Source organism: Aegilops tauschii, chromosome 1 (genome assembly GCF_002575655.3).
Source record: "Aegilops tauschii subsp. strangulata cultivar AL8/78 chromosome 1, Aet v6.0, whole genome shotgun sequence".
In the NCBI taxonomy this organism is placed as follows: domain Eukaryota; kingdom Viridiplantae; phylum Streptophyta; class Magnoliopsida; order Poales; family Poaceae; genus Aegilops; species Aegilops tauschii.
In genome coordinates, this window is record NC_053035.3 from 264,970,070 (window position 1) to 264,984,474 (window position 14,405).

The 14,405-nt window shown below is 44.1% G+C and overlaps 1 protein-coding gene and 1 pseudogene across 3 annotated transcripts; both read left to right on the forward strand.

Annotated features, from left to right (window-relative positions):
* The first annotated feature begins 1,566 nt into the window (after positions 1-1,566).
* Positions 1,567-10,985, forward strand: LOC109778036 (sphingoid long-chain bases kinase 1). 3 transcript variants are annotated; one of them, XM_020336601.4, is made up of 10 exons: positions 1,605-1,875; positions 2,206-2,308; positions 4,388-4,914; positions 5,027-5,395; positions 6,645-6,738; positions 6,813-6,850; positions 7,829-7,975; positions 8,888-8,987; positions 9,083-10,032; positions 10,141-10,985. In XM_020336601.4, the coding sequence occupies exons 3-10, from the start codon at positions 4,507-4,509 to the stop codon at positions 10,291-10,293; spliced, it is 2,259 nt and encodes a 752-aa protein (XP_020192190.1). In that variant the 5' UTR covers positions 1,605-1,875; positions 2,206-2,308; positions 4,388-4,506; the 3' UTR covers positions 10,294-10,985. The 3 variants fall into 3 exon arrangements, with proteins under 3 accessions (XP_020192189.1, XP_020192191.1, XP_020192190.1); XM_020336600.4 differs by lacking the exon at positions 2,206-2,308 and having other exon boundaries at positions 1,567-1,875; XM_020336602.4 differs by lacking the exon at positions 2,206-2,308 and having other exon boundaries at positions 1,585-1,875; positions 5,027-5,172; positions 6,652-6,738.
* Positions 3,469-4,413, forward strand: LOC123495545 (uncharacterized; annotated as a pseudogene).
* Positions 10,986-14,405: the final 3,420 nt, after the last annotated feature.

The window sequence follows — 14,405 nt, forward strand, 5'->3', positions numbered from 1 at the left end:
ACTAAGATTTATCAATCCGTGAGAGGTATAGGATGAAGATGGTCTCTCTCAAACAACCCTGCAACCAAATAACAAAAAGTCTCTTGTGTCCACAACACACCAAATACAATGGTAATTTGTATAAGTGCACTAGTCCGGCGAAGAGGTGGCGATACAAGTGTAGTAATGATAGTAGATATTGATTTTTGTAAGGGGAACAATAAAAAACAACAAGGTAGCAGTTGATAAAACGGAGCACAAATGGTATTGCAATGCTTGAAAATGAGGCGTAGGGTCCGTACTTTCGCTAGTGCAATCTCTCAACAATGCTAATCAAATTGGATCATATAACCATCCCTCAACGTGCGATGAAGAATCACTCCAAAGTTCTTATCTAGCGGAGAACATAAGAAGAAATTGTTTGTAGGGTACGAAACCACCTTAAAGTTATTCTTTCCGTTCGATCTATCCAAGAGTTTATACTAAAATAACACCATATGATACGCATCAACCAACTCTAATGTCACCTAGATACTTCAATTTAGTAGTATCCAAGATTGATAATATAATAGCATGAAACAATAAAAAATTATAGTACATTGGAGACGTATCATTATCCGTCAGGGTGGAGTTTTGAACCAAGCTCTGTAGGTCGCGTTGAAGGATCTTGATCTAGCGATGGAGGCCGGAGCTAAGGTAAACGCGCCCTGCCCTTCCCCTAGTAGCCCCCGAGTCTGAAGTACATTATGCCGTAATGTGCTTGAGGCTCCGTGTGTTCCATTACAGTCCCTTGTTGCTTGCGGAGCGGAGCTTGATGCACGTGCCCATGAGCTCAGACAATGGTTGGTGGCGAAACAGGAGTGAGTTGCGCACTTATGGAGGTCGCTCGCAGATGTTTGTTGTAAGTCCACAGTGTCTCTGTCTTGTGTGCGGTGAGTTCGTTGAGAGTTTTGCTCTGACAATTGTTTTATCTGGAAACAACAAACAAGCAATTTCAGGAGTTGCAAGGGCGTCTTGACGCCGATTAGAGGGCGGCAAGCCGTGCTCGGGACGCAGCCGAGGTGTCCGAGGTGAAGTGCACGGAAGCACGTTCCGGTCAGGAGTTGCTGAGGGCTGATGATGGCGTGCTTGATAGGAACCGTGGTATCACCGAGGGCCTCTGCGCTTGGTTGCGAGAAGGTCGGGGGAAAGAGGCTGAGTTAAAAACTAATTATGATACTATCACAATACTCCAGTCCATATTGAACCTAACCTAGTTTTTAACTCGAATGTTGAACCGAAGCTTTGAAATATACATGTCATATACCCACCTCACATTTTCTTATATATTATTCACGTGTGTGGCTAGGTCTCAATCGACTAAGATTTAACCAAGTCTAAGTCAAGTGATATATTAGTATGTAAGAAGAAAAAAAACAATTTTTTTTTGCATGAATCTCCATGCAAAATCAAAGGAAGTTACTATCGAGACAGAGACTTAGCAAAACTGATTTTTCATGTCTCAAAGGAAGTAATTACAAAATGTACATGCCCTAAAAAAAGTCCAAGTTCCAAAATAAAACACCTTACCATTTCTTGTTTCTTTCCGAATCAAATAGCTGCTCCAGGCGCCCGGAGTCAAAATCGACCTGCTCCACGGTTTCCTCTCCACCGTCCTGTACACCATTCTTTCCTCTTCTTCGTCCTCTCCCTAGTCCCGACCTACCCAAGCTCCAACCCGACCGCTGTGCCCAGCCCTAGAGCTGCCGCCGTGCCGTAGCTCATCGCCACCCCTCCGCCTCACCCCCGCAACCCCTCCGCTTCTCACGCGTTTCGCCGCCATCGCCGTCCCCGTTCCACCTCGTCGCGACCCTGCCGTCTGGACCCCGTCTGCAATTTTGGCCATTGGTTTTCGAGGTACGAGCTTTTTTGCAATCCAGCGATTGGTTAAACCTCACTGGCCTCCACAAATTCTATGTGCGCCCATCTAGATCCGTCCCTGTTAATGTCTGCATGGTCGAATTGGGAAAAATTTGAAGTAGTTTTATTCAGAAGTAAGACTAAGACGCCCTTCAATTTCAATCGAGCTAGGAAATTACTGCTAGTGGTCTGGGAAAATCCTTTTGTTCCTGCTGTGTGGAATTATGTATTGCCGCGAGATTTTATCGCAAAGCTGTATGGGTTTATTATTTTTAGCTAAGCAGGGGATTATTATTTTTACTTATGAGCTTTGAACTGTGACATTAGATTTTGGCTGCGGTTGGATCAACTTCAGCTGCCTGTCCTTTACCAGAGCTGCTAGTGACAGCTTTAAAGCTGGAATGGGGCACACTTTGTTAGAAGTTGCTTGGTACCTTCCAAAAGCTTTTGCATTCAGATTGCTCAAGTTAGGTAGACAGAGTTTTTCACCTTTTATATATTTTTCAATAACCAGCCTATGTTGTACCTAACATGATGTTCCCTTAGGTTGCTTTGTAGTCTTTTCCTTAGTCGCTATCTATTGGTTAGGGATCCTTAGAAGCATTCCCCAGCTGTTTGTAGCCTTGGCCTTTCCAGACATGCAGCATGGCTTCCAGTATTATATTTATGAATCATGACACTTCAGGTAGGATTATGAAATGTCCAGGCTTCATTGGTCAAACCAGGAGCATGCAATTGGTATTTGATGATTTTCACCCTTCATAGTCTAGATTATATTACCCAGTTCGTTACATACTTACCTGTATGTACCGGTTTGTCTAGAAGTTATCGCTTCCCAGTTGACTGTTTAGTTTCAGTATGTTACTGTGCTGTAGGAAGGCACTACATTGACTAACACGCAAACCTGGTGAGTATGCAAACCAGGAGCATGTTTATTATGTTGGAGATAAATTCCAGATGCTAAGTTAAATATTCTTTTGCAGCGTTCCAGTTTCATTTATAAATATTTGTATATCTGGCATAGTTCAGGGAGGGTGGCGTAATTTCTTTAGATCTGTATATGTTGGTATGTAACCCACCAGTGACTACTAGGTAGCTGGCCTATGTACTTTTCTGGACTCCTAGTTTATTGTGCTTTTTTTTCTTCGAGAAAACGCAAAAGACTTTGCGTTTCATTTCATTGAACAGGAAGAGAATACAGGTACAGGTACAACCTCCCAGCAGGAGGGACACACACACACACACCACCGTCCTCACCAAATGAGCAGGTGAGGAGGTGCCACCACCTACAGACAGCAACGACGAAAGGTCTCACCTTGTCCAGCCTCTAACCATGAATGGTGAGGAAGCTAGACTCAGAGCGTCAAGGCCGCGTCACAGCCATTGCCAGGTGGCAGGCGCCTCCAAAGAAGGCCACATTTCCAGGGCTGCCTGGGCCAACGTACCTTCCACCCCTGTGCCTAGGAGAATTGGCAGGCGGATGGCAGGATCTGGACGGAACTAGCGAAGCCATCGTCTTGGACACGCCAGCGCCGGCATACATTGCGCCCTAGACGCCCACGCCCTATGCTGCAGCCCACATCACAGCAATGCATCGCCAACAAGCCTCGCCGGAAAGACCGGGGAGGTCACCATCTCCAGCTGCCGCATCGGGGACTCCATGTGCAACCCATGCAGCGCCTTCAAGAAGGGGACGGCGATGAGACGCTACCGCTGCCTGACTAAGGGTTTCCCCCAGTGCTCGAGGAGGGGCCAGTCAGGGCCTTGACAGCGCCTCCATGGAGGTAACAGCATCCTCAGGTGTCGCCGTTGTCAGCGCAGGCCGTCGCCGCGCAGGGATTTCGCCCTGGCCCAAGACCACAGACCCCTCAAAGACCACCGATGCAAGGGCAGACAGGAGACAGGGAAGCAGATCACCGGAGACCACCAGCACCGAGAAGGAAGCCACTTATCATCACCGTCGAAGTACGGGAGCACCGGCCAGCGCAGTGCAACAGCCGCCGGGTGGCTGCCAAACCAGGCCAGCCATCGCAGGGGGACGCGTCGAGCAGAGCTAGTGGCGCCATCACAGGGATCTGCCACCCGCACCTCGCCGCCGTCGACCATGGCTGCCAACGCGCCAGCCTGCAGCCTCCGCCGCCAGGATCCGCTGGGGCACAGCCAAGTAGCCGCAGCCACGTCCCCACAGGGTCACACCACGCTGCTCGCGTGCTCGCCACACCAGGTCCAGTGAAGCTCCGCTCCGTCAGCCTCGCCGAGCCCACGCTCGAGGGGGAAGCCGCTGGGGAGAAAGGTCCCACCGCCGCCGGAACTGCCCGGGCTTTGCCCGGCGGGGGGCACCGGTGGCGGCAGGGGGAGGGGAGGGGCACTCGAGGGGGGTGGGGGGGGGGGCAGGGGGAGTTTATTGCACTTTGATCAGTTATTTGCCAGTTGTTTCTTATACAACATACTAAGGCACACATCTGTTCTATTACTATCTGTTTGATGTTCTGTTACATGTATTCTGCAGGCTCAGTCATAAGTGGCTTCACATGAGCTTTGTGGAGTGATGCCTTTATTGTCGTAGGCATTTCCTAACATGTAGCTCCAATGCTATGCTTGTACTGGATTTACTTTTAGAAGAAAGAGATGCAGAAGTCTGACCATCATGAGCAGAATCTTACTTCACCAAGGGGACTGATCCATAAAGTGCTTCGTCGTACAAATAGCAGGCGATCTCCAACTGCAGCAGAGCAAGATCCTTCTCCTGTATTTCCAGAAACAAGCAATACTAAGTTCTTAAAGCAAAAAAATGTAGAAGGTGCAAGCAAAGATCCAGAAAAGGGGAGCACTCACGATAACCGAATTGAAGATGAGAAGTCTGATTTGCTAGGATACGAAGTTTGTTCTGGGAAGCTTACGTTAGATAACAAAGGCAGAAGCGTTTCAGGTGAACAGTCGGGATCAGGGTCTAGTGGTAATTGTTTTGATGCTAGGCTCACCACTGAAGCCTTAGTATGGGGCTCTAACATCCTTAAGCTCGAGGACATTGTATCTGTAAGTTGTTAGCTCATTGACTTCAGTCTGCAACTGGCATATATGTTTTTCTGAGTTTTACCACAAGCATATATCACATTAATAATAAGCTCTTGTTTAACTTAACCCACAGGTATCATACAATGCTGGGCTTCGGCATTTCACCGTGCATGCATGCCCTCTTGAAAAGAGATCTAATGGACTTTCCTGCTTTATGAAGCCTAGAAGAATCCAGAAGGACTTGCGTTTCCTATCTACTGCTCCACATGAGGCCTTTCGGTGGGTTAATGGTTTTGCAGATCAGCAATGCTATGTAAATCTGTTACCACACCCCATGGCATCAAGCAAAAAGCATTCTTCTGAACTCATTCCATTTGATGCCATGCTTGATCCATATGTTAAATGTCGGTCTCCACCAAAGATACTTGTCATCCTGAATCCTCGATCTGGACATGGTAGATCTAGCAAAGTTTTCCACGGGAAAGTGGAGCCCATATTTAAGGTATGTCTAGCTAAGTAGAAGCATGTTAATACCGAGATGACATCTACTTGGGTGGTTGCCAAATAAGATATTAATTCAGTTTATAAGCAATTAAGCATGCTTTCAAAATTAGATTAGTAAGGTATTTCGCATGTTCAACGGTGGTCGCTACGATGATCTTCACCCAACTTAAAAATGTGTTCTCATCTAAAAAGGAAAACATGTTTCCATGTATGTGTTTTAGATTTCCTTGTTTACCACTTCCTGTATTGAGCAATTTAGTTTAACCTACAAAGTGATGAATTGGAAAATTACTCCCTCCATAAAGAAATATATTTATTTACGGAGGGAGTACCTCACATCGACACAGTCATACCATTGATTACCGTCGAATGCAATGTTGTTAGGATCACGATCCTAAGTAGAAACCTTTTTGTTTGATGTAATCGGATCTAGATCCGGCCATCGAATCATTGTTTTACCAGATTTTTGAAGTAGACACAATTCGTGTAAAAATGAGTCATTTATGCAAATCTGCAAATTTATACTGCAAAGTTGTATTTGGGTTTTTTTTTGTTGTAAACTGGGAACACTTTCTTACATTACATTCAGTTGAACTCATTTCTGGTCTCATTCAATTCATTTTGTGGTTATATTAATTACTAAGATGTATAATATCTGGATCTTAATATATTTTACTTAGGGTGGCATGTAGAAGGCAAAAAGGCAATACGATAAAATAAACTGATGTAATTTAGATTAGTAACGTGTAATATTGAGTCTTGTTTGTATGCTGTATAGTTTAATATCCCTCTCTCAATCACTAGCCTGATTTTACCTTTGATTCCAGTCATTAGCCTGGCCCTACATTCGGACCACGGTTCTGCAAACATTTTGATCCATGTCATGTCGGCTCCATGGCCTTTGACATCTATATTGACTTCTTATGTCAGTTACTCAGTTCTAGGATGCTGAATTTGTTAGGAATGCCATTTCTGTACATCTTTGACATTTTGCCATTCAGTTATATATAAAAAGTTTATAGGTGATGCTCGTTTATGCATATGTTTTTTTTAATGTTCAAACCGCATTGGCTAAATATTTATTAAAAAGAAAGTAGTCATCAGGCATCCAAAGTTTAACCATATCAAGCACAGTAGTGGATCCAAAATTCAGGCACTAGTTGAAGCATCATTACCTCACAGATTCAAATAGAAGAGCCTCAAGTACTTTTGTCTGGTTTAATAATAATAATAAGTGTTAGAGACAGCTTGCAGGTTTCAAGATGGAAGTGATTAAAACTACACATGCTGGTCATGCAAAATCTCTTGTATCAACTATTGATTTTAGTACCTGTCCAGATGGTATATTTATCTTTACATCTTTCCTTAGTAGTTTATGTTGATCATCTAAATCATTTTTTGCCTGCACTTTCTAGGAATTGTATGTGTCGGTGGCGATGGAATTGTTAACGAGGTTAGTGTATATTAATGCCATGCATATTCTTTTTGTTGGTCTCTCTGTCATGTTAGTTTTTTGGGGTCTAGTGTGGTATAGTAAAGAGAAAAGATAATCCTAGTGTCAGTCTTATTACTCTTATACATCTGGATTTTCTAAATTTTCCGAACTTCCCCCCAATGGCCACACAGCATCAGTTTGTGCTTTGGGATTCATATATTTTCAGCATATTCGCCAACCGCCATAGCACATACTGATTTCACACATTTGTTGTCTGGATTCGACTACTACTTAATTTTTAATTAATTTTGAATGCCTGACATGCATATTAATGGATTAGTACAAGCTAAATATGGATTAATTCATCAGGAAGAGTACAGTTCTTTTTCCAGGACAGTGTCACATAGTTTTGAGACATAAACTATGCACATCTCAAAGCTCACAGCGGATGGTGTGTGTGTGTGTGTGTGTGTGGTGGTGGTGGTGGTGGGGGGGGGGGGGGGGGGGTTATAGTCCACAGAATGTACAAAATCCACACTCTTATTAGTAATAGCTACAACGAAGAGGTTGTCACAATACCCTGAAAGAAATTCTGCACCTTTATTTTGTTACCAATGTTTTAGCTCCCTAACTTCACCCACTCGATTGGTAATTACTAGGTTCAGGGGTTTTATCTAGGGACATAAAAAGTTTGCATACACCATATTCTCTACTTTGCTATGCCACAACAATTTTGAGTTCATTGAACAAAGTTGCTGGGTTTTGGATACTCAGAAGGTTTAAATTGTTTCAGCAGTACTACCAACTAAATACTAATCTTTAACATTTGAGGGTCATGTATGTTTACTACTGTCTAACCTTTCTATTTCCATGAGCACTCAAGGAGCCTGTTTGTTTGGTAGTTTCCCGAACTCATCCTCTCCCTGTTGTGAAAATAGATATTTGTGTGCTAAGTGCTACTACAGGTCCTGATGCAACAATCAACTTATTCCGTAGGTACTCAATGGTCTTCTGTGCAGAGATGATCAAATTGAGGCAGGCTCTCTTCCAATTGGTATAATACCTGCAGGATCTGATAACTCACTTGTTTGGACAGTCTTGGGTGTTAAAGATCCAATTTCTGCAGCATTGTCCATTGTCAGGGTAAATAACATTTCATTTGTTCAGTTTTACTGACGGTTTTCTATGTATGTTTTCACTCCTCTTTGCAACTTTGCATATAATTTGTTGACATCACATTTTAAGAAGTAAGAGTTATTAAAGAACCTAAATGTTACTCATCATGTTGGGTAGGATTATGTTCATAGATACACCTTTAGGGATTCAGCTCCCTGATGTAAAACAATTTAATCAATTGTGGTTAATGGTGCTTGTACACTGAAACGCCAGTATCCAAATATCTTTCTGTTTCTGTTTCTTTTCTTTTACAAATAAATATTCTTCTTTCATTTGTAATTGTCTGCCCTCCCTATGGTTCCATTTGTCTGGGCCTGTATGTCACTGCCCTAATGTTAGCTGTTCTGTTGGAAGCTTCATCCCAAATTCACGTGACTATAGCGTGTCCTATTGTTGAGTCTTTCTTATCATACATCTTTTCTCATGTTTTTTATATGGGGCAGGTAGCGACCGCTAGACAGTACATCTTCCTCACATGGTCACATGCGAGTTACTTCTTTGTAATTGTTCATTAGGCTTCCCTGAGATCCCTCCACCATGGACCCACACAAAAATACAGCACAGCTCCACTCTTAATATGACCATAACGCTCCTCGATGTAGCTTTCTTTCGATTCTGCATTACTGTGTTATTGTCATGTTGCCAGCAACACCCAACCATGTCTTAACACTGACGCCAACAAAGTGAAAATATGTTGTACCTGTATGTCATGTTTGCTATTGACTATGTAGTTTCATCTAAGAGATGCTACCCTATTCTTATTTGAATTGTTTAGTGTCGATACCATCAATTATTGTGCTTGCAACTTTATTGTCTATGTTTTTTCATATAATGTCTAGTCAAAGTAATAATATTCATTAAATTGTTTGTTCGTTGCAGGGAGGTTTTACACCTATTGATGTTTTTTCTGTTGAATGGATTCAGAGTGGGACTACGCATTTTGGCACAACAGTCTCGTATTTTGGCTTTGTTAGTGATGGTACCACATACTTGAATTTTCAGGAAATTTTCTCTTATTTTTAAAATATAAATTAGCTTCTTGAACTAAAGTGAGTTTCCATTTATATGCTGCAGTTCTTGAGCTCTCAGAGAAATACCAGAAGCGTTTTGGTCCTCTCCGTTACATTGTTGCTGGTTTTCTGAAATTCCTGTGCTTGCCAAAGTACAGTTTTGAATTGGAGTATCTTCCAGCAGCAGATGTTGATGGTGCTGGGCATAAAATTGTGGAGGGACAAGAAAAGGTTGATACGTCAGACCTCTATGACGATGTAGTTCAGAGGTCGAGAGCAGAATGTTTACCACGCGCCTCAAGTTTGTCTAGCATTGATTCAATCATGTCTACGAGCATAATGTCTGGGGGAGAACCAGAAGTTTCTAGTCCACGTGCTAATAATGAACCATCTGAACTTGTGCGTGCACTTGATCCGAAATCAAAACGCCAGTCATTAGGGAGGACAAGTACTTTCAAAGAACCAGAAGAATCGCTCCATCCTCAGGCATCAACTCCCAGCTGGCGTAGATCCAAATCAAAGTCAAGGACAGAAAAAGCGTGGCCAGGTTTGACTGCTACAAATGACACTAAATCTTCTAAGGGCACCACAACACATGATAAAGAAGACACATCATCCACAATTTCAGATCCTGGACCTGCGTGGGATACAGGACCCAAGTGGGATATGGAGCCTAAATGGGATAATCAACCTAATTGGGAACCTGAAACTCCTATCGAGCTACATGGTCCATCAGATGACATTGAGCTTGGTCTGACTAAGGAACTAGTCCCAAGCTTAGATGAAAGATGGGTCATTAGGAAAGGGCGCTATCTCGGTGTATTGGTATGCAACCATTCATGCAAGACCGTGCAGAGTTTAAGTTCCCAGATTGTTGCTCCCAAGGCTGAATATGACGACAACTGTCTGGACCTGCTGCTGGTTGGTGGAAGTGGGAGGCTAAGGTTATTAAGGTTTTTGGTGCTTTTGCAGTTTGGAAAACACATTTCTCTTCCGAATGTGGAATATGTAAAGGTGGGATTTGGCTCCTCTTTGTTGAGCATCCAGTTTTACTCATCATGACGGAAACAATTATCCAATTCTAGTTTCATTCATTTGACAAACTGCTGTGCTTATTTTCAGGTACGATCCGTGAGACTTAAGGCAGGCCCGAATACACATGATGGGTGTGGTATTGATGGGGAGCTACTCCATGTCAAGGGGCAGGTCCGGTGCAGTTTGCTACCTCAGCAAAGTCGTTTGATCGGCAGGCCAGCCAAAAACACTGTACAGTAACTGTAAATACATCACCCTGCAGCCCTATATCTGCCTGGAAATTCACACCTGTACAACCGGCAACTTTCTTCATCTTTTTACCTCTGCATCCAGAACAGCCTCGCTGACAGACAGGCACATATAACTCCAGCGATGTACATTCGTGCTTGATGACCGAAAGTGCCAGACGGTGACATTTATCCAAGGAATGTAAAGCCTATCTGGTCTGCAGCCCACTGCGCTTCTCTTCGTTTCGCCTGTTCTTTGGCTGGTATCGGATGTGCTATAGAGCCTTCTATCTGATCAGCGTACTTGGGAGGGATGGTTCTGTTCAGAACAGCATGGTGCCTACCCCTGGTGTGTGCGGTTGTTTGGAGGTCCCTGGTGCCGGCCACTTGATGCTTGTCACCCCCCATTAGAGGGACAAGCATAACACTGCCAATGCTATGTCCCTGATCAGCTTGTGGTGTTTACAGAAAGCGTGAACAGATTTCTATCATGTCGTGTTCCCGGTATAGTATAGGATTTGGATGAACCAAAAAAGGAGAGAAGATATTTGTGGTGCTGCTGGCTTTCCCACCTATAGTTCTTTTTGTGTTTGTGTTTGTGCGCGAAGTGTGATGTATTGAGTTGTAATTTGTCCCTGCAGGTACATATGTGGTACTATGTGTTGTTCTCTGCTGGGGAATAAACAGCATGGTTTGATAGTGTGACATTGTTGGTCGCATAGAACTGAATTGTGCCTAACAACCCCTGGAGGGCTGAAACTTATTAATCATCAGAAAAGGTCTGTAAAGCGTTCGGCGCGGACAAGCCGACAAACGCCACGCTTCTGGCAACCGGGATCATTGAAAACTTTATTTAGGTACGGAAACCATCACTGGCAAAGATATATATAACCGTTGGTTTGATAATTGTAGGACGCAGTTGGTAGCTAACACGAGCTGGAGGTTGCTAAAAAGGGTAGCGAACAAAAGGCACCTGGCGATTGCGATCTTTTCCTAAAAAAGAGACCGAACATCTTCAAGAAGGACCCTCAAATAGCCCACAAAACGTTTAGACAGCTGTTCATACGCACTTTGTCATTCAATGCGTATTTGTCCATGGACAACATCTGCGGTCAGTTTTATCGCAAATCAGACCCAAATCAAGGGGAGCTTTCTGTCTGGACCTCCGCCACGTATGTGTCTGGCAAACGGTCCCACTCAAAACCCCTCTCCCGTGCAGACACTCGCCTCTCCTGTGCGACCGCTCCAATCGTCCCGCGCCACATTCATGCTGGTTTAGAGTGAATATGACCGCTCTGCAACATGCCGGACATTGAAGGGACACACTGGTGAAGAGCACCGCCGACACTGTGTCCGCTCGCTCGCTCTCCACGCCACGTTCAATGCCGTCGCAGAGCAATGTGACCACACGGGGCGACGAGACTACTTCCTACTGCATGGAAGCCGGCTACCCGGCATAGAACAGGTGCACCATCCGAGAAACTCACTGCCCGCATTCAAACCGCTGCTTCGCCTGATGGACGCCCACTATATAAACACGGTTGCACACAACCCAAACTGCACCACCTCCGCTTCTCCTTCCTCCTTTCATCCATGACCGCTAGCGCAGTGATGGCGACTGGCAGAGTGCCGTGGAAGCGGCTCTCATCGGCGCAGAAGCACGAGAAGGCGGTCCTTGCTAACAACTGGCAGGCCCGGCGTGCGTGGCACATAGAGGCTGGACTGCCTTCGAGCTCACTGGAGGAGAGCTTGGAGGAAGAGGATGATGACCACACGATGCAGGAGGCATATGATGATGAGGCCAAGCCCTCACCCGTTCCCGTGCGGGTTGTCAGCTTCATCATGGTGCATGCGCATTACGACTCCGTCATGGCGACGGAGGAGGAGCCGACACAACCTACAATGTTGCAAGAGGAGCAGCGATACAACCTTCGGCTTCTCGAGCAGCACTGGCTCGGGGAGGGACAAATCATCGTCAAGCAGACGAACGAGGATGCCGTCGTGGCCATGGTCGCGGAGACTTCAGGCTTCCTGGATGAGCAGGGGACGCTGTACCAGTCAGACATCCGCCACGAGCGATAGCGGCTGCCCGTCCTGCGGGCAGTGACTAAAACCCTGTTCACGAAGATCGATGCGGAGGCACACGCAAAGGCGATGCAGGCGATCATGGATGGGAATGTTGCTGCCTACGTCGCCAGCTCCGCGTCGGTCACGCCGTCTGCAGTGTTCTTGCCTGACCGCAACGACCACAAGACCGGCCCATCCACGTTGATCGTGGACCTCACTTCTCGGAGCTCACGGACATGGGAAGGATAGGACGTGGAACACAAACTTCTCCACGACATACGGAGATTTAGACTAGGTTAAAAATAAGCAACAGATCGTAACCCAGCTTTCTCTCGTGACCTGCACGCTTGATTCCACTGATTTTCTTTCTTCTCTCGAAAACCATATACACCAATAGTAAATGGCTAGTGATTTTTTCTGGTTTTTGGCTACACAATATGAAAAGAAAATAAAAATGCTAGAAAGGGGACTTGAACCCAAGTCTATTTATTAGACTTTGAGCCCAATAACCAACTAAGCCACCTTCTGTTGCTGTCTATTGTATATAAACAAGGTTACTTGAACCTTTCATTTTTCTGTCATATCAGTGATAATACTTTTTTTTTTGCTTGGTAACTTTGGCATGACCAGCGTGATAACTATGACTTGAGCAACCTAATAACTATACTATGATAAGCCTGATAACTATAATATGAGAAGCACGATAACTTGTTTCAGTAACGTTTTTCACATGGGTAAAAAGTTATCAAATGTGTTGTATGTAAGTTATCGGGTGTCTGGTGCATAAATTACCATGCTATTTGCACTAGGTTATCAGGGCATATTTCTAGAACTTTTCGCCCATGGTGAAAAGTTATCAATGCGTTTATATGTAAGCTATCAGGTTAATTGTACGTAAGTTGTCATCTTATTTACATAGAAGCTACAACGGGTATATTTTAACAATTTTTTCATTTTGGATGGTAAAAAAGTGGTATTTTATTTGAACTTGTCAGGAGCCAAAGTAGTGGGTGAGTTGGCTATTGTGTTAAGATCTCAATATTGAAGTCTTGAGTTCCATTCTCAGCTTTATCATGAATTTCTAGGCTATAAAACTACAATATAGAAACTACTAGCATCAAGATTTGTTTCCAACATCTTTTTCTCTCCAAAATTATCAGGCCCGCGATGTGTGAGTTATCAAGCTATTCGCACAAAAAATAACCGAGGGGTATTTCATCAACGTGCCTCCCTCCACCCGGTAGCCAAATTTACCAAGACCTAGGTACATAAGTTATCAGGTCAGCGATGTGTGAGTTACCGTGATATTCACATAAAAGTTATCGGAGGTATATTTCATCACCTATATTCGCCAAAGTTATCAGGACCGGGTCGCATAAGTTATCAGGTCTCCGATGTATGAGTTACCATGCTATTCAAACCAAAAGTTACCGGGGGATATTTCATCAACACCCACCCCTACGCCAAAGTTATCAGGACTGAGTTATATAAGTTATCAGGTCGGTGATATGCGAGTTATCAGGTCTATGATGTGCGAGTTACCATGCTATTCATACAAAAAGTTACCAAGCGGATATTTCATCAACTCCCCCCTCACCCCCACCCCCGCACGAAAATTAATAAGGTATTATCAACTAGAGACTCATGAAACCAGATATCATGATGATTGTACGTGAGTTATTGGAGAATCCAAAGAAAAAGAACAAGATTTTTTTTTCATTTCTTTTCTCATATAGTAGTAAAAAGGTTCAAAAACCTCGTTATCTTTTTATAGACAACAACCAGTACTAGTTGTTGTGGTGGTAAGGATGATGTGTATAAACACAATAGGTGCTGGGTTTGAATCCTACACCTAGCACTTTTTTTAGCGCTGAAGGAAGAAAAAGGCGGGCAGGAGCGACAGGATCAGAAAGAAAGATCGATGTCACGTGCGCTTTTGTCAATGAAATATGTCAAAAATATTATTTCCTTCGATCGGAAAAAAGTGTCACAGTTTGAACTAAGGTTAGTTCAACCTTTAGTTCAAAGGTGCGACACTTTTTTATGATCGGAGGGAGT